The sequence below is a fragment of the Pyrus communis genome, chromosome 6 (assembly GCF_963583255.1).
Source record: "Pyrus communis chromosome 6, drPyrComm1.1, whole genome shotgun sequence".
NCBI lineage: Eukaryota > Viridiplantae > Streptophyta > Magnoliopsida > Rosales > Rosaceae > Pyrus > Pyrus communis.
The window spans coordinates 26211725-26233658 of record NC_084808.1 but is presented as its reverse complement, the minus strand read 5'-3'; the positions used below and the strand labels follow the sequence as shown (position 1 = coordinate 26233658).

The window sequence follows — 21934 nt, the reverse complement described above, 5'->3', positions numbered from 1 at the left end:
AAGTTGAAAGTTCCATACTTTAATATTAAAAGAGGAAGAAAGATTAAAGGGTTTAGCAAAATCCAACCCATCAGCAATTTCAATCTCAGCACCATCAGCATCCGCAGCTGCAGCCTTAGCAACCGGCAGCAACTCAACAGAGCCCAGCCGTCTCAGCTGCTGACTCCACCCTGAAAACTTCAACCCCTTGCCAGAAAATCCAATTTCCGGTGAAGGCTTTGCAGCCTCCGGCAACGGCAAAAAGGCCAAGCTTGAAGCTCTGGAAGAAAGCGAGCGAACTTTGAGCAAAGCAAAAGAAGGCGAAATCTTATTGGACGATAACTAAAGCGAAGAAAATTGAGAAGTTCGGATTGGAGAGTGAACTTGGTTGATCACTGAAGCCATTTTTCAGACCCCAGAAAAAATCTGATGAAAAAAATTGAACCCAAAGAAAGATTGTCAACGAATTGCAGTTGGATTTTTTTGAGAAGTTGGGCAAAACAAAAGGGTGCGCGTGCAATGATATTAAAGCATATATGAACGTTGGAAACGAGGAGATGAGGATATTTATATTATTGTATAAATTCGATGAGGAGAAAACAGAGAAAATGATTTCTTTTTGCATTCGTTTTCTGGAAACACCAGAGAACCAGAGAAATTTTGACAGCAGATGTCACAGAATCCAAAATTATAAAACCCAGATACCCAAAGAGCTTGATTAAGTGAGGGGCAGAGATGGGATTGAAAAAGTTGAAAGCTTTTTAGAGAGGGAGGGAGAGAGATCATAGTGCAGACATTAATGGAGATAAAGACTGTTAACTGAGAGACTGGATGGTGAAAGAAGAGACTGTTATAGGGTCGTTATTCAATTTTTGCACCTTTTTTTTTTTAATTTTTAATTTTTTAATTTTAAATTTTGGTTTATTCTTTTTTATATTACAGCATAAACTTCTTCTCCAAACTCAAATGCTCTCTGTTTGTTTCTATGTAAGTTTATATCCAAAGACAATCACATTTTACTTCCTGAAATTCATTTTACGTTGCTTAATTCTCTGAACTCAATGTTCATGCTCGATTGTGCTTAAATTTCACTAGGTTTAATCAAATTTACGTTAAGATTGTTGAGGAGTATGTTTGAGCTAAATTGATGTATGTTTTTCACCAAAGTATATGGCGTTTGTATAAAACAAACTTATCCCACCTTAAAATAATAGAAAAATTAAAGAGGCAAGGGATGAAATTGATTAATACAAATCAAATACTAGCCAAAATTAACGTTTTATTACTTTTTTTGTTTTGGAAAACTATTAACGTTTTATTACTTAAGATCTTATGAATTCCACGAAGGGTAACAAGGTGGTTACAATGCACCGCGTATTGAATACCCCATATTTGTAACGATATAATTTCTTTTTTTGTAACGGTTTAGACCTCAATACTTAAATCTAGTCGTTCGTTATCTTATTAGAAAAATTAAAAAGTTAGTTACTGTTTAGACCTCAGTACTTAAATCTAGTCATTCGTTATCTTATTAGAAAAAATAGCAACCGGCATACACATTATACGTGTACAACTCAATTTTCTTTTTATTGGCATCATGATCCTAATATTAGGTCAGTTAATTGAAGTAGTGAATGATTTTCTTCTAAATCGAAGTTTCAGTCTTTCTCACCGTAAATTAGTAAAAAACTTCAATACAGCAGCGAGCCCCTCTTTTTTTTTCTTTCCCCACGCTCTCACAAACACACCACGCATACATACATTATTATAAATTAGAACGATTTAGGATGTCGCATTATCTAATAATTTACTTATTTTGGGCTTAAGTTCAAATCAGTAACTCAAACGAATAAAGTCAACAAAAAGACCAGGACAAACTTGGGCTTTACTCCAAAAGCCCAAAAACAAGGCCACTTCAATTTCCAGAGAGCGTTTTGGATCAAAAAGGAAAACCTAGCAAAAAAAAAGTGAAAAAAACAGAACGTAATCTGCTTTCGCTTTCACTTTCACTTTCCAAATTCAGTATTCCTATTGAATGTTTCAAAATTTGTTAGATTTCTTCATGTTCAAAAAATAATTATATAAAATCGATTGAATTAAAATGGAAAGGAGTGGTGGCAAAGGCAGAGAAGAAGAGGAACAAGACGGCATGTCCGTACACTCTCCTTGCAAACCTCCCCCTTCCTCTGCTTCTTCTCTCCCAAAGGTCCCTCTCTCTCCTCTCTCTATCTCTCTCTCTCTCTCTCTCTAGATTACACACACACACATACATGTTGATTTTATTTGGTTTTAAATTTGATGGTGAATGTAATAGGACCAATCACAGGTTGAATTGGAGCTCAGACTGTTAGAAGCTCTTGAAATTTACCCTCCCGGAAAATTACAAGGCAGGTTTTCTCTAATTAATGCTCATATTTCAGTTTATTATCTTTGGATTTCCAGTTTTGGTTTGTTATATAGGTGACAATTTTATGTAAGTTATCAATTTTGATTGTAAAACGGGTGGTTAATTAGCATCTTTAATCTTCGTATGGAGAATTTTTCACCCAGAAAATGCAAAGAAGTCATCTTTTTTTCTTTTTTCTTTTTTTTTTTGTGGTGGTAGGAAAAATTCAGAAATATAGTTGTAATTTTTTACCAAATCTGAACTTCGAATCTGATGGTTCAAGTCAATATAAGGGGAGTTATAATAAATCAACATTCCATCTGTTCTATATTGGAGTAAAAAACTTCAATATAGAAGTTTCTGTTCTGAATCAACATTAATGCACGACGGGTGATTAATTAGGCAATAATACAATACCGTTTCCATTTTGGGGAATGCTAGGATTAGTTGCCCACACACCCGCGAGTGACTGTTTGTGGAATACTAGGATTAGTCGCCCACACACCCGCGAGTGACTGTTTGTGGAATACTAGGATTAGTCGCCCACACACTCGCGAGTGACTGTTTGTGGAATACTAGGATTAGTCGGCCACACACCCGCGAGTGACTTTTTGAGGGATACTATGATTAGTCGCCCTAGCATAATTCTTCCATTTTTGTTCTTACATTATCATGTTATTTGGAAATATACAAGCAAGCAAAGTACATATATGAGCAATCTGCTACTTGTTTGGGCGCAGGCATACACCGTCATTTCGTGCTTTATGGTTTAATGGAATTTCTTCGAAGAAGGTTTGTCCCACTTCACGTTTCTGTTTATTGGTTTATATTAGTTATTCTAAAAAGCTTCCAATTTCTGATGCATAGCCTTACTCATTGTTGTGTTGTTTTCACAGCTTTGATCGACACTTCTCTGCTGATGAGGTTCTGCAATTGCTAGAGAGGTTCTACAACTTGGAAATGCTGGTATCTAATTTTATCATTCAGTTTTTCCATATTTCTGTGCTCTTTATCTTATGATGGAACTTTTAAACTTAAATATCCATGTTCATCGGTAATCAACACTGAACATTCACAGCGCCACGTGCAGAATATGGATGTAAAATAACTAGAAGCTTCATATTTTGGTAAAACAACTCTAGAAATACAAAATATACGCTCATCTCTGCACTGCATTATAGGTGAATAGGTACTAAATAGCTGCATTATTCGAGTTCGAGGCATACATTCGGTGAAAGGGTAGGCTTGAGGAAACATATGTGAGACTTGAGATAAACAACTACTGAAATTACTTCTAATGAAACATTCAAATGGTCCCAAGGGACTAATTATGTGTATATCTCTTGTTCCTCTTTAGACTTACTGAAATCTACATATTTTACCATTTTTTCCTTGAATTTCAGAAACCAGACGACGAGGAGATGGATTTCCTGAATCGCGAGGAAGAGTTTTGCCTGCCTCAAAATTTCTTCGTCAAGGAAGAACCATAACTGATTATTTTTGTATAGAATTATATCTCGTTCAAACGTATTGTGTTTGCTCTAATGTTATACGATGCCGGTCATCCAGTCTTTTTCCGTGACCATACAATGTCAGGGTGGTTTTAGCTAATATGTATGAACTTGATTGAAAATCTTAATTAGCATTTGAGGGTTATACCTCAGCAGTGGATGTTGATGTTGCTTCACAGTTTTGAAAAGGTATATAAACGGAATTGTTATTGGCATTAAAAAAAATCTGATTTTGCACTCCAATTTTTTTGGAATTAGAAAGAAAAATACACTTCTAAGGAGTGTAGATTGAAATTTTTGGATTGCTAATAACGTACTCTTGGCTTATAGTGCATAAAATTCCTCCGTTTCTACTGTTCTATATAGAAACTTTTGGCGGCAATTCTGTCTTGCAATTCTTTGCGGTCAGCGTGTTCGTCCCCTCGGTCCACGGGCGAAATCTTTGCCGGCTTTGGCGAGAACGCATTTACTCGCTCTTGTTATTGATAGTGAGCATCGCCATCACAATAATTCAAGTTTGAACAAGCTTAAAAAATTCAAGTAGCGGGTAAATTAAATCAGACTTATTCAATCTCAAATAATGAAGTGACAATGCTCACCATCGTTAACAAAATATATATTATATTGGAAAAGTCAAGTTTATCTCAAACTTGCAAGACAAGCAAGGGGACTGTAAAAGTAAAAAGAAGATAAAAAGTCTATTGCTTAACATAAGAAGCTTATATTAAAGAACATGTAGCAAAACCATCAATCCAGAAACAAAAACAAGACCAGAAAAATTGATCAAATCCTAATCTTCTTTGGAACCTAGAAGGATCAATATCGTAAAAAAATTATGTCTACGTCCTTGAGTCAAATTCCCTCGCGAAAACTGAGTGAGAAATGCTAAGGGGTTGCGTTTTGCAGAAGTCTTTCTACTTGCTGTTTTCCGGGCTATTTCAGGTAACCCGATCAATGCTGCAAGATTTACTGTGTTTTATCCAAAGTAACAGTTAGTTAGTAGGGATTGATTATTACCGATTAAGCCCCAAAGAAAAAGATAAAAAGCACTTACCTTAGCAGTTGCAGATTCGGCGGCAGGCTTGGTTTCTTCACCTTTGAAGTTGTCATCACCTGCACAAAAGCACTTTCACATTAAGTCTCTTCCATCTGAATTGTGATTCAGAACAGAAACTTCTACCATGCCGGTGCCTGCACAGAGATACAGGCACCTTTGTATGTGTACCTACGCATGCTTTCAGTCACATACTACCCTAAAAGTTCATACAGTTTTTGATACCTGTATCCATTCACCAACAGCATGCCCGTTGTTGTTTCACATTCATACAAAGAGGAGCTGAAGATAAACAGAAGTCTTTCGAAGCCTTTCTAAATGTACAGTAAGTTGAAAAGGAAAGTTCCTTTATATTGTTTGGAATTAGGAAGGATTAATATTGTAAACGTGTGTTGCTTGGCAATTTTGATTAGGGTTTTTCTGAAAACGGTAAATGCATGTTAATCAGGCATCGAGGTATGCTGTACCTCCGTCTTCAGGCAAATCAGAGGTCCAGAGAGTGAGGTTGTCTCTCAACAATTGCATGATAAGGGTGCTGTCCTTGTATGACTCCTCACTCAAGGTGTCCAACTCTGCAATTGCCTCATCAAATGCTTGTTTAGCCAAATGGCAAGCCCTACAAGTATCCGATAACAACAAACATCTCAGGAGTTACTTCAACGAAAATAATCAGATAACAGATGTAAATTGATACCTCTCAGGAGAATTCATAATCTCATAGTAGAAGACAGAGAAGTTGAGGGCTAGACCAAGACGGATTGGGTGGGTTGATGGGAGATCTGTGTTTGCAGTTGCAGATGCAGCCTGAGAAAAGACGTGGGAATTGGAGAGCACATCAACTGATCGGTGGTGTAAAGAATAAAACATACATAATCACTGATTAACGTCCATTTGTGAAAAGTGGTTAGATTAAACATGCCTCGTATCCCTTGAGTGACTGATCAGCTGCCTCTTTTTTGTCCTGATCGGTCTTGAACTCAGAAAGGTACCGGTAATAGTCACCCTTCCTGTAACATGCACGTAACTATTGGTCACAAAAACATTATTAATTTCAAATGCAGTATGATGAATGGGACTCACATCTTGTAGTAGAAAACAGTGGCCTCTCCAGAGTTGGAAGAGGGAATCAGGTGCTTGTCTATGATTGACAGAATGTCATTGCAAATCTTGGAGAGTTCCTCCTCCACCTTCACCCGGTAAGCCTTGATCAGTTTCACATTGTGCTCATTTCCCTTAGACTCTTCCTTTTGCTCAATGGAAGACATGATGCGCCAAGAGGCCCGTCGAGCACCTATGACATTTTTGTATCCCACAGAAAGAAGATTCCTCTCCTCTACAGTCAGTTCAAGGTCAAGTTTCGCAACTTTCTTCATACACTCAACCATTTCTGCATCATCGAGTAAACATTACAATTCAGCGAGAAACTCATCTTGACATACATCTAGTGACTCATTTCAACATTACGCATAAAAGTGTATACATTTGATTCTCCCTGTATTCCGAAAAAAGAACGATCATGTTGTGCCTTGGCTGATTATCTTCACCAACATACAAACCCACAGTTGAATAGTTTAAAAATACAAGAAATAAAGACACCGAGAAATTTACGAGGTTCGCAAAAACCTGCCTACGTCCTCGGAGAGATATTGCTCTTCACTATGAGAAAAACAGTACAAGTTACACATGAGTTAAATCGACATAACCCAATCCCATATCCCTTGTACACCCACTCACAGAATTTTCCCAAGAGCCTCACTCTACCCCAAGAGTTCTTTCACAAGAGATCTTTCACTCTAGCTCTCTTGATTTCTCTCACCCGTGCCCATGGTAGAGCCAAATGCTCTCACCATCTCTTTGGATGCTTTTCTCTTCATCCGTTCCTTCTCCTTTGGCAAGGCATTTAAATAAAAAACAACCCCTTTTCTTCTCCTCCTTTCTTCCACCCGAAAGCCAAATAATTATGGCTTTGAAAAAGCCATAAAACAAGAGCAAATTAAGCCACAAAATAAGGAACAAAAAAGCCACAAAACAAGGAAACATAATCCTCATCATGATGTTCCCTCATCAATATTGTTTTGTTTCTTAGCCTAATTTGGCCACTATCCAACAGATCAAACCCTAAACCGAAACGACCAATTAACCATCACCGGGTAGATATCCTTCACCCATTTAAAACCAAATCAAACTAGCTAGCAACCCCACTCACACGGCAAAACACATATTCAATTTCGAACGCCAAAAACACGTGTCCGATTCATTTCCATTTTTCAATATTAATCCAAACAATAAGTTCCATAATATTTAACAAATCGATCAAATCTAACAAATAATAAACAATCATTCAGAATTTTATACAACAAATTCTCTAAATTCGATACAAATGCTGAAACATACACAATCTGATCAATGCCAGCTTTGACATATATATATATATAAGTATTTGTCTAAATAGCATAATCCATGAGATTTAATTCTCTCAAAGTTCAAACCAACACAATGATCAAATCTACAAACGTAACGGTCGAATAATAAGAACTTTGAAATCCTCCAATGCAACAAAAATGGAACAAAAACGAAGGCATTGCATCCGTTCCGTAATTCCTACAAAATTCTGTAAGATCCGATACAATGCTGCAACACTCACAATCCTACATGTACATATAATTAGAGTGAGGTGTGAGTGAGAGACCTTCGTAACGCTCGGCCTGCTCGGCGAGCTTGGCCATGTAAACCTGGGACTCTCTCTCCTTCTCGGGCGACGACATCGTTTCGTTTCAGAGAGAGAATGGTCGTTCGAAGATGATGATCAAAGCGAAGACGATGGTGAATTCAACTGACTGAAATAATAATAATTATAATAATAATAGGATTATGGGGGTGTTTGCTGTTAAACATCGAGCAACTTGCGGGGCGCCCCTGACCAGATCTGGACCGTCCGTTCGGAATGCTTGAAAGAGAGGAGGACGCTCGGAGTAGGAAGCGCGCAAGGAACTGAACGCCCTTGAATACTTGCCCTTCCCTCGGAATTAGCCGTAATTAGTTATTAAGCTCGTTATTTATAAAATTCGAAATTAAAAGATATTTCACTTATAAGTGAGTAATAACACACCATAATACTAATAACAATGTTGGTATTTGATTTTTTATTGCATGAAATATTTACACCAAGGGGGGTGCGGTCCGCAAGTACTAGCCCTTGGTGGCACCATATATGTGGAGAGTATTTATATTGTACACGTACTAGGCTTAAAAATTCATCATATGATTCGTGGCATGCTAGGCTTGCAAATTCATCATGCGATTTGTATTGTTTACGTACTAAGCTTGCAAATTTGCCACATGTAAGATAGCGCGTTGAGGTATCAATCCCAGTTCAAAGAAAGAGAGAATTTTATAACAGTACAAATTCCTCAAGTCAATAACAAATTGCTTCCGGTATTTCCCAACTCAGCACTTTTTATGATCACACGAAAGTGTGTCCAAACTCTTTGATTTTTGGACACAGCAAGGATTTGTTCTTGCAAATATTAAAATGAATAAACAAATAAGAAGAAGAAAATTGCACGAAGAAAAAAAAATGGATGAATGAATTGCTACAAACGCCTTAACACAAAAACATACGAGTTGCAGCTACTTCTGGGCGAAATATTCTAATCTACAGCTTCCACATGCTCACTCCAGTAATGACTCATGAGCGCCTTCGACGTTCTTCGGTTTCTGATCACAAATCACATTTTCTTGCCAGATCATAATCTGCTAACGAACACAAAAATGACAGTTAATTCGTGATTTACCCAAACCCCACATCGCTTCTCGTAAGTTGAGGCTCAGTGAAAAATATCCTGCAACCGTTCTAAACCTCCTACGTCCTAGGGCTGATAACTGAGAGCCACTAAATCAGGAGACTGGACAGCCTTGCGCAAGCCTAATTTGAATTTTCGAAAGACGAGAGAAGTTACCAGAGCAAAAGAGGAAAAACAATTGTACACGTCCGCAATGATAGCTTCTGAGGTAAAATGATCATTTTTTTACGAACGGCTTTTGGCAAACAAGTAGTCGTTGGTCACTTCCATTCTGAAGGTCAATCACCCTAGCTTCCCAACGTATTTGTGTAGCAAACACGCGCGCCATCTCTATAGCTCCCACTTTATCACAGAGAACAACCCATCCCTGCCAAATGGTCATAAATTCATGTCCAAAATGATCAATTTCACACATAACACGGAAATATTGAAGGTTAACAATATAAGCAAAAGAGGAAAATAAAAATACCTCAGGTCGCAGAATCCGGTCCATCTCCAAGAATAAGTCCATCATGCTGCACCTCTCTGAAGACAGATGTGAGAGCAGCCCATTTGCATGCAACAAATCATATGTTCGAGGATATGTAGGGAATGGTTCACACCTGTACCGATAGATAGATCACAACGACAACTCTACTCAAGAAATTTATATTGCAGGCACAATTTTATAGAAAGGGGAAGAGCATAGGATATAAAGAGCACAAATGAGTCCTAGTTTTTTTACGTTCAAAGTTTGTCAGCCTTAATTAGAGTTAACCATTCTCAAATTTCTTTTTCCTCATAAAAACAGTGCATTTACACCACACAGAAAAATCTTCTAGTATCAAGTTAGTCAAGAGTTTCAGAAGAGACTGAAACCGACTTACCAGTCATGCAAAACACCAGCAAAACCTTGATCTAGAATGAGAGGAAGTGTGTCGGGAGCATTGACAGGCACGACATTCATCACCCACACTGATTTTCTTTCCTCCAGAAAAGCAGCATTTAAACCCCCATAGTGAGCACTCATGTCCATCACATTGCGTAGCATGTTGAATGGAGGTAATGGGTCTTCATCGCCTGGTCTCTTCGGATGGTCGGAAAATATCAATGGTGTAAGTAAAGACCAATAGTTCTTCAGAGCTGATCTCCAGACCTGTAAGTCTTCAAAGAAATCTTCAGGTTGAACTCCTGCAAGGGTAAAACGGTATCAATACGCTGGCAGAGCAAATGAAGCTCAGAACTGAATGATAATGGAACAATACTTTCCATGAACTTCAATCTCAGCTGAGCTCAATCGATGAGGACTAGAGGACCTATTTCGGATTGGAGCCCAGCGTTTGCTGGTGGTCCCACTTATACATGATACGAGAGGCTTATAATATGATCGAACGTCATGCCCTTCATTACAAACTGGTAGAGCACCCTGCTTGCTACAATAAAGCACAGAAAGAAAAGCATTACTAATGTTCTTTTCAGTGGAAGACAAATGAGCAGAGCTCTTGGAATACACTAGCTCAATAGTGCAATTCAATGCCAAAGTTTTAAACAGTACTGAACTTTCAAAGGTCAAACTAACAATTATCCACAAGAGATCCTCACCGAGATGTATAGCAATCAGAATCCAGAGTTTTCTGCCAGATATAAGTTTCATATTGCTGAGCTTTTAGAGTCCAACAGACTTTCGGGGTCAATTCCTCCATTGTTGTGACCATGCTATTCTTCATGCTCAACGAATTTCCATATGGTTGGCTTGTCGATGACGTTAAAACAAAGTAGCCTCCGGGCTTGAGTACCCGGTCAACTTCTAAAAGCAACATCCAATCTGATTCAAGAATTAATTAAGGATCCATGAGAGGAATGGCATTCGGAAAAAGCAAAGGGCAACTCCAAAGGAGAAATATGCGCAATGAAAATTCCAGTTACCTTTTTTGTCCCAAACAATACCGCATTGAGCACAATGAACCATTTCAAACGACAATGCTGGATATGGAAGCTGTCTTGTAATGAAGTTGCCAATCATTGCTGGAAGACCTCTCTCAAGGGTCAACTGAACTTGACTGCCAGTTGCCTCATATGCCGCAATACAAATAGCCATTACATTCAGTGATACTAAATGAGCTCCAAAACTACCAAAACCGCAACCAATATCCAGTACAGTTTGCACCTGTAGTTTAACATAGATATAATTAAAATAAATCTTGCAAAACTACCAAAACCGCAACCAATATCCAGTACAGTTTGCACCTGTAGTTTAACGTAGATATAATTAAAATAAATCTTGCACAAGTCAGACTTTACATGTGTCACAAACAAGAAGCAAAAGTAGCATGGTTTGTTTTGCTTCAGGCACAACCTTAAATTTTGGGCTATGAGACAACAGCAGGGATATGTGTTAACAATTCTAGCCTCTTTGAAATCTAAGAGTCACACTGCCCAGGAGAAGTAAAAATTGATAATTACAGACTGTAATCCACAAAGAAGACTTACACCGGCTTGAAGAAAGTCAGAGTCACTTTTCAAACCTAACATCTTCGCAATTTGAAGAGAATAATCCTTGACACCATCAAAAATCAGACCATCCTCAGAGTGAAAGGCAATTTGATTTTCTTCTAGCAGCATCAACCTGAATATTTTGTCAAGAAGTTAAAAAATAATTATGTACAGAAATAAATATTCACTCGCAACAAAAAATATGTAAACAGCATAAAAACTAATTCAATTTGTAAAGAGTTGAGAAATGTAAATGTTTTAATTCACTGTTGAGACATCACTATTTAAAAGCGGCCAAATATATAGCTTTAACTGCAAAGCACCTTTTGGTCATGCTTCCAGATGAAAGAAATTGGTCTTTGGTTATCTTCACGTTTGCACTCCATATCACATCCCTACCAGCTGGCCACCTCAAGGGGATCTTATAATCCTTAGGAGGGCGAACCAGACACCGTTCTCTGTTTCTTGATACTTCACAATGCCGATCAAACTCCTCCCCATCTTTAAACCCAGCTAAAACGTTTGCTGAAACATTGTAACAAGGCACATGATTTTCTCTTTCTTTGCCACAAAGGCCAAGCTCTCTTTGTCGACTAGCCCCCAGTGAGAGAGACCGCAGCTCCAGATAATCAACCGCCGCTTGCTCCTTTAGCCTCCTATAGTTTGTATATATGTTGGGTACCGAAGTGGGAGTTAAAGAGTCAAATGTATTTGAAGAAGATGATCCCAGCACTGCAATTAGTGCGAGTACAATAACACCACACAAGAGTAACCAATTGAGTGGCGGTCTAGGGCCTAAAATGAGGGAGAGTTTACTGAACCAGGAGCTTCTCATGTCCAAATCGTGAAACCCTGACTTTAGAATTCCAAAATAACCCCCACTAAATTACGAAGCACTTCAGCTTAAACCTCCAAGAACAGCAAAAATCATAACCTACCATAACATACAAGCTTGTATATATATTGCCGTGAATCCGAACAATTCCTACAAGCATTGAAACAATAAATTCCACTTCTTCCACAACAACATATGCAATTCTTCGCTTTCTGATCGTGCCATCAGACTCATAAATCAGTCTGTAAATCCATCGCGATCCTTACTTAGACACAAAGTTAAGATCACAACCCAACACAATTCAGTACACAAATATGAACCAGAAAATTCTAAACCTCCCCACGGCGAATTTAACGCCAAATTCGTAAAGAAACGGACAATGACAAGTGTTGAGCTAAAGATCCAACCTGCAACAAAATCCAAAGATCCACAAAATCAAATTCCTAACAATAAATGTCCCAAAAACATAAATTCCCATTTGGGTGCTGAGAAAATTACAAGTAAATCCCACAACAGAATCCACTGAAAAGATTCCAAATTCACTTCTCAATTTTCCACCCTTTTCCCAGCAACCAAACAGAGCATTAGTCAAAAATAAATGCCATGACTTTCCATTTTTACAGATCACCGACCAATCCCAGATCCCGAAATGGAAAATCCAAAAACTTTCAACTCAGATCCAATCAAAAGCAAAATCAAACCAATCATCCAACATAGAACAAAAAGGAATGAAATCCTAAAAAAGATTTCGAATTTAATAACGAAAACAGAAACCCATTTCCCAAAACTGATAATTATTAGGGTTTTGGGGAAATGCTTACCGGTTTTGGGTTCGTGGAAGGGTGGAGATTCAAAGCCTCAAAACAGAGAAAGAGTCTAGCTTTTTAAATGTGAGTCCAAATTTATAGGAATTCTAGTTTTTTTTTTTTTTTAATTATTATTATTATTTTGTGTTCGTGTTGGAGTTTAATTAATAACTCGACCCTTAATCAGATCCAGAGGCTCGCTGATTTAGACAGAAAACAATCATTCAATTAATTAATTTTATAACATAATTGAATTAATACGAAATCATTGTTATTTATTGTGTCTTGCACTTTTTATTTGCTTTTTTTAAATTAAACTTTGGTTGTTGGTTGTTTTTATTCCTACGCCATGACGTAAGCAAACGCTACAACTAAGCGTCGAGATACAAAAAGAATATAATTGACGGTTGCGATTCAACCGTCACGGTAACTGGATTAATTAGTTTTAATCACTATTTTCTATTGCTAATCATACTCCATTTGACTAATTACTATCCCAGAAGAAGATAATCCTCTACAATAATTCCAATTTGCATTTACTATTTATTTCAAACACGTCGTTGTCAAAATGTTTCCTGACTATCCTTTTTTTCTTTTTCTTCCCTTTCCTTTTCATTCCCGGTGGAGGGAAAAGAAAATTACACGTCACATCTATTTGGTGCAGTGCAAAAATGGAAAACGGTGGGGTTTTGGAACCAACCGACCCCATGTGGCCAAACCAAAAGAATCTCATCCCTCGACCATATGGGATTGATTGTGGTTGTGTTAAGCGTTTCGGTTATGTTTGATAGAAAAATTTATTGTGCTAATGAATTTAAGAAGCCTTTATTGTAAAATATCACCTACTAAATCATAATAAGTGACCCAATGATAAAGACACAGACTACGACTCTTCAATAAATAAAAAATTATGAGATGTCAGGTTCAATGTTTCCAGTTGATGAGTCTACTTAACTCTAGTTACGGGTAGGGTGAAATTTCTTATAGTTTTTCCGAACTCCGAAGGAGTAGAAAATCGTAACTTGCCAACTGTTGTTCCCCTTCTAGAAAAAGTAAATATACTTTAGGACTTCGTTTGGAAATTTATTTGGGCCATATTTGAGATTGTATCTAGAAAAAGTAAAAATACTTCGAGTACTAAAAGCGTATTTTATTATGGTTGGTAGAAAAATGTAACAATGTTCAACCGCTTATGGGTCAATGAAACATTTTTTTTCAAAGAATCACTAGGAAAAGCACATGAGGTTTATATAAAATTTCAACATGTTGTTAATAAAAAGTATTTTGGCACCACCGGGTTTATAATTCTTTTTTAAAAAGGGACATGTTGGTGTCCATCTTTACGAAAAAATCATACTCAAGACGTGTCGCATAAGATATGTATGTAATTTATCTCAATCACTGGTCATCCCGTGAGCTTAACCGGGTTTTTTTCCAAAACTAAAATAAAATAAGGAATTGCGTAGGTGTTAGCTGGTAACCAACTTTATTGGTTACCATCATTTTACTTAATAAAATAAAGATATGAGTTGGAGCTGCTTTTGCAAATTTGGAGAAATCCAGATCCTCGTCAGATACTCTTTGTGAAGATATTTGTGATATATGAATTGTATTTGTTCATCATACAACACGTAAATAATTTTAAATATTTTTATTTAAAATAAAATACAAACAGTGCTTGACAAAAACTAACTACATAATATACAATGAATGGACACAATTTACAAATATTCAAAATCCTCATCAAGAGAATCCGAAGAGGATCCTATTGGAATTTGGAGCCTTTCTAGTTAAGAAGTAGGTGGATTGTCTACCCTCTTATTTCCATACTCTCCCCATGCCCTCTTGTGATGTGTGATCACAGTTAAGCCACGTCAACATTTTATATTAATTTTTTATAGAAATAATAAAACAAAAAGTAATATGAATATAAAATGTTAACGTGGCTTAACAGTGACAACACAAACAGAAAGACATGGAAAGAGTATGAAAATTAAAAGGCAGACAATCCACCCCAGTTAAGAAATATATTATATTTTTTTGGCAAATCTGCAGATCCAGAGTGGTGCAGGTGGAATATTAGCTGTGCCAATCGTAGTGGGTTAAGCCCACGGTTTTTGGTTTTTTATATTTTAAGCCCAAAGTTTTGCACCAAGAGCAGTTCCGCCGTGTCTAAAACTTTTTAAGGTTATTCACTATTTAATTCATCTAGTAAACAATAACTACTTTTAATGAACAATAATTATTTTTTACATCTCCATCCCTACACGAATAATTCTGAATAATATTTTTTCCTCACTCAATTTATCAGACATCCCTATCACCCTTTTCTTTTTCTCCTCATGTGACCGGTTCTTCCTCTCTCTCTCTCTCTCTTCTTTCTATCTCTCTTCCCCTTTTCCCCCCATTTGATCTTTTTCCCTCATTCCACCATCATCATCTCTCCTCTTCTCTGCTTTCATTCCCTCCCTCCTCGGTTTCTCCTTCTTCCCCAATCTTCGTCTTCCCCTTCCACTTCCCTTCTCTCTGCGTCTCTCCGGCGAAGATATCATGCATAGCGGCAACTGCTCGCCGGGATTAGAATTTCTCCCCAATTTCACGCGACCCGTTCTAAGTCCCAGCCATGAATCCCGAATAATGAGTTTAATCCAACGATTTTTTTTTTTTTTTTTTTTTTTTTTAATTTCTTGTTTGATTTATTTGCTACCGATCGAATTTGGACAGAGCAATAACCCTAACGATTTGATGTGATCTCGATTCTTTGAGAGCCTCAACCAGGCAGAGCGCAGCCTTTGACTTCCTGCTGCATGGTTGTCCACAAATCACAACCAATGCCATTTGCAGAAGAATATACCTACGCCTAAGTACACAAAAGAAATCCCAACTTCTCGAAATTCAGAAGCAACTCTCCACTTTCCAGACTGAAAACCTTAATTAACGATTAGACAAGAACTCTATACGGAAATTAATACGAAAACAACAATTAAAATCCCTACAAACTGAAGAATCGACAAAATTAACTCAAATAAAACGAGATTAAGAAGCGATTAATTAACAAAGCATTCATGCATAAGCACAACAATGGAAGAAAGCGAGAAATACGGGGCTTGAAAAGTACCTGTTCGACGAGAAGAAGACGACAATTTCAGATGGAACTGGAAGGAGTTGAACGACTCACATAGTTCGGTTTGAAATTGGAGACAGTGTGAAGTCGCACTACAACGCCAGAGGAAGAAGGGATTCGGGAAAAGGCCAAACGACGTCGCTCCGATGTATTTAACATTTCAAACAAAATTACTCACTTTTTGGGTCAATTCAAACAAATTATTCGGTTGTGCCGTATTTTCACAGCAACTTTAACAAAAAATTCGTTGTACTGTTCATCTTAAAGAAAAATTATATTTTTATATTAAAAAGTATAATATTTACTTTATCATTTATTTTGTCATTTTCGTTAAAATTCAAAGTTTTCAAATCTTTCTCATTATTTTTCTTTATTTTCACCAACACAGACCCCACCCCACCCGGACCGGTGCGAATGTGATTCGGCGTCGGTTTATTTTTTGAATTTTGATTCGGTACAGCCGCAAGTCTCCGTTTACTCGCACACAATGTTTGCGTGGGACGGTGAGAGAAGTAATTGTAACAGTTCATTTCGTCTCACGTATCTCGTGGAAAGACGTTATAAAAGCGAAGAAATTCCGTCGTCTTCTTTCAAAATCCTACCGCTATATAAACCCTAGACGCGCAGTTTCCACCAGCCTTCCGCCACTCACAATCTAATTCCCCACCTCTCTTTCTGTCTCTGATTTTCGGCTCCGACTGGTACGAAATCCCGGTAAGTTTTTCATCCACCTTTGGCTTTTCAACTTTTTTTTAAATTCAATTCTCGCACTCTCTTTCCTTGTCAATCTAGGAGCTTTGATTATGTCATGCGATAACATTTCACAGTACCATATTTTAAATTACTTTATTATACGGATAGGATATTCCAATTTGAGTCATCTAGCATAAATATTTGGTTTGATTGGTTATTTTGGTCTCGTTCGACTTCACGTTTTTTGAATTTGGTGTGAGAAAACTGACAGAAGGTGTGGAAACTCAATCCAAGGAGAGATTTTGTGTCTCAAGTAAGGTCACCCCACATAAGAGGAGTGAAACCAGCGTATTTTGATCTCATCCGACTCCTGGTCCAATTTTAGTTCTTCTAAAGAAGATTTTCTATCCTGTATAGGACCTTGTGTGGAGTGAAACCAGTGTATTTTGATCTCATCCGACTCCTGGTCCAATTTTAGTTCTTCTAAAGAAGATTTTCTATCCTGTATAGGACCCTAAATATAAGAAAGTGAGATCGGAGGGCGGGTGGTACCACATACAGGGGCTTAGATTTTGTGCGTGGTTGGACGGCCATGTGATCTAGAATAGGAATCAAATTGTTTTACGTCTAATTCAAATTATGCGACTATTAAATAGGAATCTAGATCTACTAAGTACCATGGGATTCGATCATTAAGTAGATCTAGAATAGGAATCGAATTGTTTTACGTCTAATTCAAACCCAAAATCTATAAATAGGGTAATTAAATCCAGAAAAAAAAAAGGGATACTCGCGCTGGAATTCATTAGGTATTCCTATTTTGATTGCTTTTGCTTCTCTATATATACATGCATATGTGTATGTATAGGTTTCACAAAAACAAAGGTTTATCCCACAACTCAGAGAGCTCAAAACTCAAACCGTGACAGAAAATATCAACTGCGTCATTGTCCTTGTCTTCCTCCATGGCATCCTCAGCTTCCTCGCAGTCATCTTCAGCTTCCTCGCAGTCCGCTGACAAGTACGAGGGGTTTGATCTGTTGAAGTGTTCGACCGTCCAAGAGGGGAAGAAGGAAGCGGAGGTCAGGTTACCGTTAGGGTATCGATTTAATCCCACCGAAGATGAGATCGTTGTGTACTTTCTGTTTAACAAGATTATGGACCGCGCAATGCCTACCTACGGTCTTATAAAAGAGGTTGATGTGTACGAGTATGATCCCCATCAGCTGCCGAATGGTGAGTTTCCGATTTGATTGTTATTTTGTACTACTATTGAGTTCGGTCCCTGTTTTACGTTCAAAACTAATTGCTTATCGTTCTGTGACTTGCAGGTGACTTCAAACACAATGCTGGTTGCAATGCGGCCTATTACTTCGCCAACAGAGAACCCTTTGACGCTAGTGAAGGGAAGATAATTAAGACGGCTGCAAACGGTGGTTACTGGAAGGTGATCGATGACGAATATGAGGTTTTGTTCAAGGATAGTGAAGTAATCGTAGGGTTTGAAGCCGTCATGAACTTCTACGAGGGGAAGGCGCCAAACGGGACCAAAACTCCCTTTGTCATGAACGAATACAGGCTCAATCCTCGTGTAGTACCTGCTCATGTGCTGAATGACAGCATTAGGAATAAGGTACGGACTGTAAACTACGTATAAAAGTTTTTATGATATGCTTTTGTTTTAGGTTGTGAATTTTGTCCAAATTGTTTGGTAAGTGACATTTTTTGTTCCCTTTGTTTCAGATTGAGAGGTACGTGGTATGCCGAATTATAAACGAGGAGGTTTCGAATCAGCCCGTTATCGACTATAGAAAGGAATCTCTCGAGCTTCTTTTGAAATATGCATCTGCCGGCACTGTTAAAGACGTAGAACCAAAATGATATGGCAGAAACAGCTCCTTCATTGAAATAGCAAATGCAGCTCCTTTGTTTTGATGTTTTTTTCTTCGTTTTTTTTCTTCTAGTGTTATACAGATATAGCAGAACAATATGCATACATTATTTTTGGCCTAATATTTGACTTGACGCAAGAGAAAAGTTTCATCGAGAAGTTTTTTAGTGTCGCAACTCACATGATATTACAAATCAACCGGTCGAGAGAGTTCAGAATTCTAGCTAAAATGAATTTGTATAATTGCAAGAATAGACAAACAACAGGTTTTGTGACCGATCTGCACTCATCATCATGTTATAACACGTCGAAAGAGTTTACAATTCTGATTTAAAGTATTCAACCAAAACAACATCGAGAGTTCAATGTAGCATGAATCCGTATATAATTGAAAGTATTCAAAATTAACAAAATATTGTGACCAAATCAACAAACTACGCACGATCTAAAATACTCGGCGAGAACATTCTAATTTAGATTATGACCTGTAAACCGCAAACCCTAAACCCTCTTCCATTTCTCGCTTCCGCATCTGAAGCATCGAGATTTCATCTTGGATTTCTAACCTCAAGCCCTATCAAGCAAGGGATTCTTCGTCGGATTCGTTCAAGCCCACTGAAATGCAAATAGGCAAATTCCTGGATCACCCGGCAAGAATGTGGAGAAGAACAAAAGCTGACTCTCTGCCATTATCAATGAAAAAAGGTTGCGTAAATAACAAGACCCAGTAATAGCACACAATATACCATATAAGTACAGGATCAACCTGCAAAGTATGTATTTGCAGCATAAGACTCAACTTTTCAAGATAAGCAGTAGCATAATTTGATATCGAACAGTACCTGCAAAGTGTGAAATTGATATGAATTATGAACGCTCAGAATCCCTTTGCAGCGGTATACATCCATGTCATGTTTCTTCTCCCAAAGAATCTCCTCAATCCACAAACGGTATCGAACAGTACCATCAGATATTAATGACTGATACATATGATTACTGTTGATTTTCGAAAAACTGCAGCAACGAGAAATAAGCATCCACCATCTTTGACACCACAGTTTTAGCCGCAGAAATTGTAAATAATTCATTACTGTTGCTTTTCTCTACCTACTATATAACCTTAGTTTATAAACAATTGATGTTAGTTGCCAGAACTTCATTGTCCAATCAATTTTCACAGATGAATAAAATAATCAAACTAACAACAATGTAATGATGAATGCTAACCTTTCTGAAAAGTTGTTAACACAGCACTAAATAGTAAACAGTATTGATTTCAAACAACTCATATCATAACTATTTCACAAGAATATCTTTTCAAGATCAACCTACCGTGGCTTGGAAATGCATAAAGTTCGGACACCACTATCATGAAGATCACTTGTAGAAAGAGCGCGACTTTCTTCCAATAATGATGCTAACTGGGTAGCATGCTGAGAAAGAAAAGGTTTTAAATTGTTTTTTTTGAGTAAAATTTGAATATTATTAGAAGACCGGTATGAACTACAAATATAAGCAAACAAAAAAATGAAGATGCGCATGACTCACCGTGGCATCATAGGCCCGACAGTCCAAAAAAATGAAGATGCGAGTGAGTTAATACTATGTAGTTCCTCCAGAAAATCCGCAGAACCCTCTGGAGAAACCAAATCAACCTTGTTAATAATATTAACATCCTACAACAAAAAGCCAAACTCGTAAGATATGAAGAGCAAGCACAATACAATCCAGCATAATAATACAAAGTTGAAACCCGAGAGAGAGAGAGAGAGAGAGAGAGAGAGAGAGAGAGAGAGAGAGCACTAGAATAGAACAGATATGAGTAAAACTACCAGTAACAAAAAACCAAGTCTGATAAAGCTATCCTATTATACAATCGTCTTCATTTTGCATCCAAAATAAGTCATAAGGAGACCATACTGCAAACGCAATCTGAAGATATGCTTCAGGAAATGAAGACGAGATTTGATGCTCACTGAGCTTAAAACGGAGGTTCTTGGCATCCACGACATGTTACAGAAATCGATGAATAAACCTTTGCTACCAACATAGTAAATATAAATCACATAGCTTCTCTGGAAAAAGAACTTAACAAGTTCAGCTAGTGTTTAAAACACAGAAAACAGTGGAACCGACAGAACCTAACTAACATACCATATGCATCTACACTTAGTGCAGCTAAGTAAGCATTTAGCAAGACAAGTTCCAAACTTCAAATGGTACTCCAATACATAATATTATAACTCAAAATCCCATAACAAAATTGCTAGAACTTTAATACAACACTGGCATGTAACGCATCCGATATTAAAACTAACACAAAACTCAGCAACAAACTAGATAAACGAATCAGAACTCACCGTGATAATTGAATCAAGCATGACAGATGATACTAGATTATCATCCAACCACAGAACCGAAGCAAGTAGAACGGGGTTCGCTAACCCAGTAGTCTCCAGCAATATACGATCAAGTCTACAACCAAAGAAAACCAAAAACCCACGTCTCAAATTTCATCATAATCACAATCAAAAATAACAAATTTCAATGAAACATACAAATTTCAATATAGTTTTACAAAAACTTTCTTTTGGGAACAAGTTGCTCCAATGCCTGCACCAAACTGTGCTTAACAGTGCAACAAATACCCCCTTTTTCTAACTCCACCCACTCTTCGACAAGCGCACCGCCATCTCCTTCGTTAATCATCGCTCTCTCCACGCCAATTTCCTCACCGAACTCGTTTAGTATCACAGCAATTTTCTTCCCGCGTTGGGAATTCAATATATGATTAACCAGCTGATTAACCCAATTCAAAAACCAACAAAAACACACTCAAAGCTCTAATATTTTCCCGAAAAATGGAAAAATATAGCAAAAAAAGAAGTGAGCTTACGGTGGATTTTCCGGGGCCGAGGTAGCCGGTGATGACGGTGACGCCGACCAACACGTCGTCGTCTTTGTGACTAGATGAATTGGGTTGCTGCTGAGAGTAGGGTCCCAGCGGTTGGTCGATTTCAATGGCGAGAGGTGGAGCTTCTTCATCGTCTTCCATTTACTTTCCAATCCCGGGAAATTCACAGGTTTAGGATCCACCTCAGTTTGAACTTGAATTATGCTGACCCACTGGGCCCATCGGTCATGGTCATAGTTTGGGCCTTCATGAGTAGACGTTCTCCATTTTCATCTTCTACGGGTTTTCTTGTTGGGCTTCAGCCCACCTCTTAACCAAAATTAAAAAAATAAAACATGAAAAATAGGTACAAATGAAGCTCTCAAATTAAAAAAATTATAAACAAAAAGTCACTGAAACGACAGTCTAGTAATATTCTTATATAAATGTGAGGTCAAGTTCGACTTACCGTGATAAGTTCAATAAT

The 21934-nt window shown here is 37.6% G+C and overlaps 6 protein-coding genes across 10 annotated transcripts in view; 2 read left to right on the top strand and 4 right to left on the bottom strand.

Moving 5' to 3' along the window:
* LOC137736323 (triose phosphate/phosphate translocator TPT, chloroplastic-like) overlaps positions 1-384 on the bottom strand; it is a 2194-nt gene extending 1810 nt beyond the window's left edge. Inside the window, exons 1-2 of the mRNA XM_068475611.1 lie at positions 364-384; positions 68-321 (exon numbers count right to left, since the gene is read on the bottom strand). Of these exons, the coding sequence (XP_068331712.1) occupies positions 68-321; positions 364-384 (275 nt within the window). The remainder of the gene's footprint in view (positions 1-67; positions 322-363) is intronic.
* A 1563-nt stretch (positions 385-1947) lies between these two features.
* On the top strand, positions 1948-3992 carry LOC137738286 (uncharacterized). 2 transcript variants are annotated; one of them, XM_068477914.1, is made up of 5 exons: positions 1948-2185; positions 2306-2366; positions 3106-3157; positions 3262-3331; positions 3769-3992. In XM_068477914.1, exons 1-5 carry the CDS (start codon positions 2081-2083, stop codon positions 3853-3855), a joined length of 375 nt encoding a protein of 124 aa, XP_068334015.1. In that variant the 5' UTR covers positions 1948-2080; the 3' UTR covers positions 3856-3992. The 2 variants fall into 2 exon arrangements, with proteins under 2 accessions (XP_068334015.1, XP_068334014.1); XM_068477913.1 differs by having other exon boundaries at positions 2294-2366.
* A 498-nt stretch (positions 3993-4490) lies between these two features.
* On the bottom strand, positions 4491-7936 carry LOC137737844 (14-3-3-like protein GF14 iota). The gene is made up of 7 exons (XM_068477412.1): positions 7620-7936; positions 6011-6317; positions 5850-5937; positions 5625-5734; positions 5398-5546; positions 4931-4989; positions 4491-4845 (listed from the first exon to the last, which is right to left on the bottom strand). Exons 1-7 carry the CDS (start codon positions 7693-7695, stop codon positions 4843-4845), a joined length of 792 nt encoding a protein of 263 aa, XP_068333513.1. The 5' UTR covers positions 7696-7936; the 3' UTR covers positions 4491-4842.
* A 337-nt stretch (positions 7937-8273) lies between these two features.
* Positions 8274-12992, bottom strand: LOC137736936 (probable methyltransferase PMT5). Of its 2 annotated transcripts, XR_011068812.1 has the most exons (10): positions 12862-12991; positions 11529-12447; positions 11203-11338; positions 10639-10879; positions 10315-10537; positions 9983-10145; positions 9600-9904; positions 9203-9335; positions 8890-9100; positions 8274-8683 (listed from the first exon to the last, which is right to left on the bottom strand). XR_011068812.1 is itself a non-coding variant. In XM_068476262.1 (9 exons), exons 2-9 carry the CDS (start codon positions 12038-12040, stop codon positions 8951-8953), a joined length of 1863 nt encoding a protein of 620 aa, XP_068332363.1. In that variant the 5' UTR covers positions 12041-12447; positions 12862-12992; the 3' UTR covers positions 8274-8950. The 2 variants fall into 2 exon arrangements, 1 of the variants encoding a protein (XP_068332363.1); XM_068476262.1 differs by having other exon boundaries at positions 8274-9100; positions 12862-12992.
* A 3376-nt stretch (positions 12993-16368) lies between these two features.
* On the top strand, positions 16369-18701 carry LOC137737438 (NAC transcription factor 29-like). 3 transcript variants are annotated; one of them, XM_068476909.1, is made up of 4 exons: positions 16369-16684; positions 17567-17899; positions 17995-18296; positions 18407-18701. In XM_068476909.1, exons 2-4 carry the CDS (start codon positions 17629-17631, stop codon positions 18542-18544), a joined length of 711 nt encoding a protein of 236 aa, XP_068333010.1. In that variant the 5' UTR covers positions 16369-16684; positions 17567-17628; the 3' UTR covers positions 18545-18701. The 3 variants fall into 3 exon arrangements, with proteins under 3 accessions (XP_068333010.1, XP_068333009.1, XP_068333008.1); XM_068476908.1 differs by having other exon boundaries at positions 16370-16684; positions 17593-17899; XM_068476907.1 differs by having other exon boundaries at positions 16370-16684; positions 17532-17899.
* Positions 18702-20098: 1397 nt separating this feature from the next.
* LOC137736322 (uncharacterized) lies at positions 20099-21610 on the bottom strand. The gene is made up of 3 exons (XM_068475610.1): positions 21451-21610; positions 20915-21029; positions 20099-20230 (listed from the first exon to the last, which is right to left on the bottom strand). Exons 1-3 carry the CDS (start codon positions 21597-21599, stop codon positions 20099-20101), a joined length of 396 nt encoding a protein of 131 aa, XP_068331711.1. The 5' UTR covers positions 21600-21610.
* Positions 21611-21934: the final 324 nt, after the last annotated feature.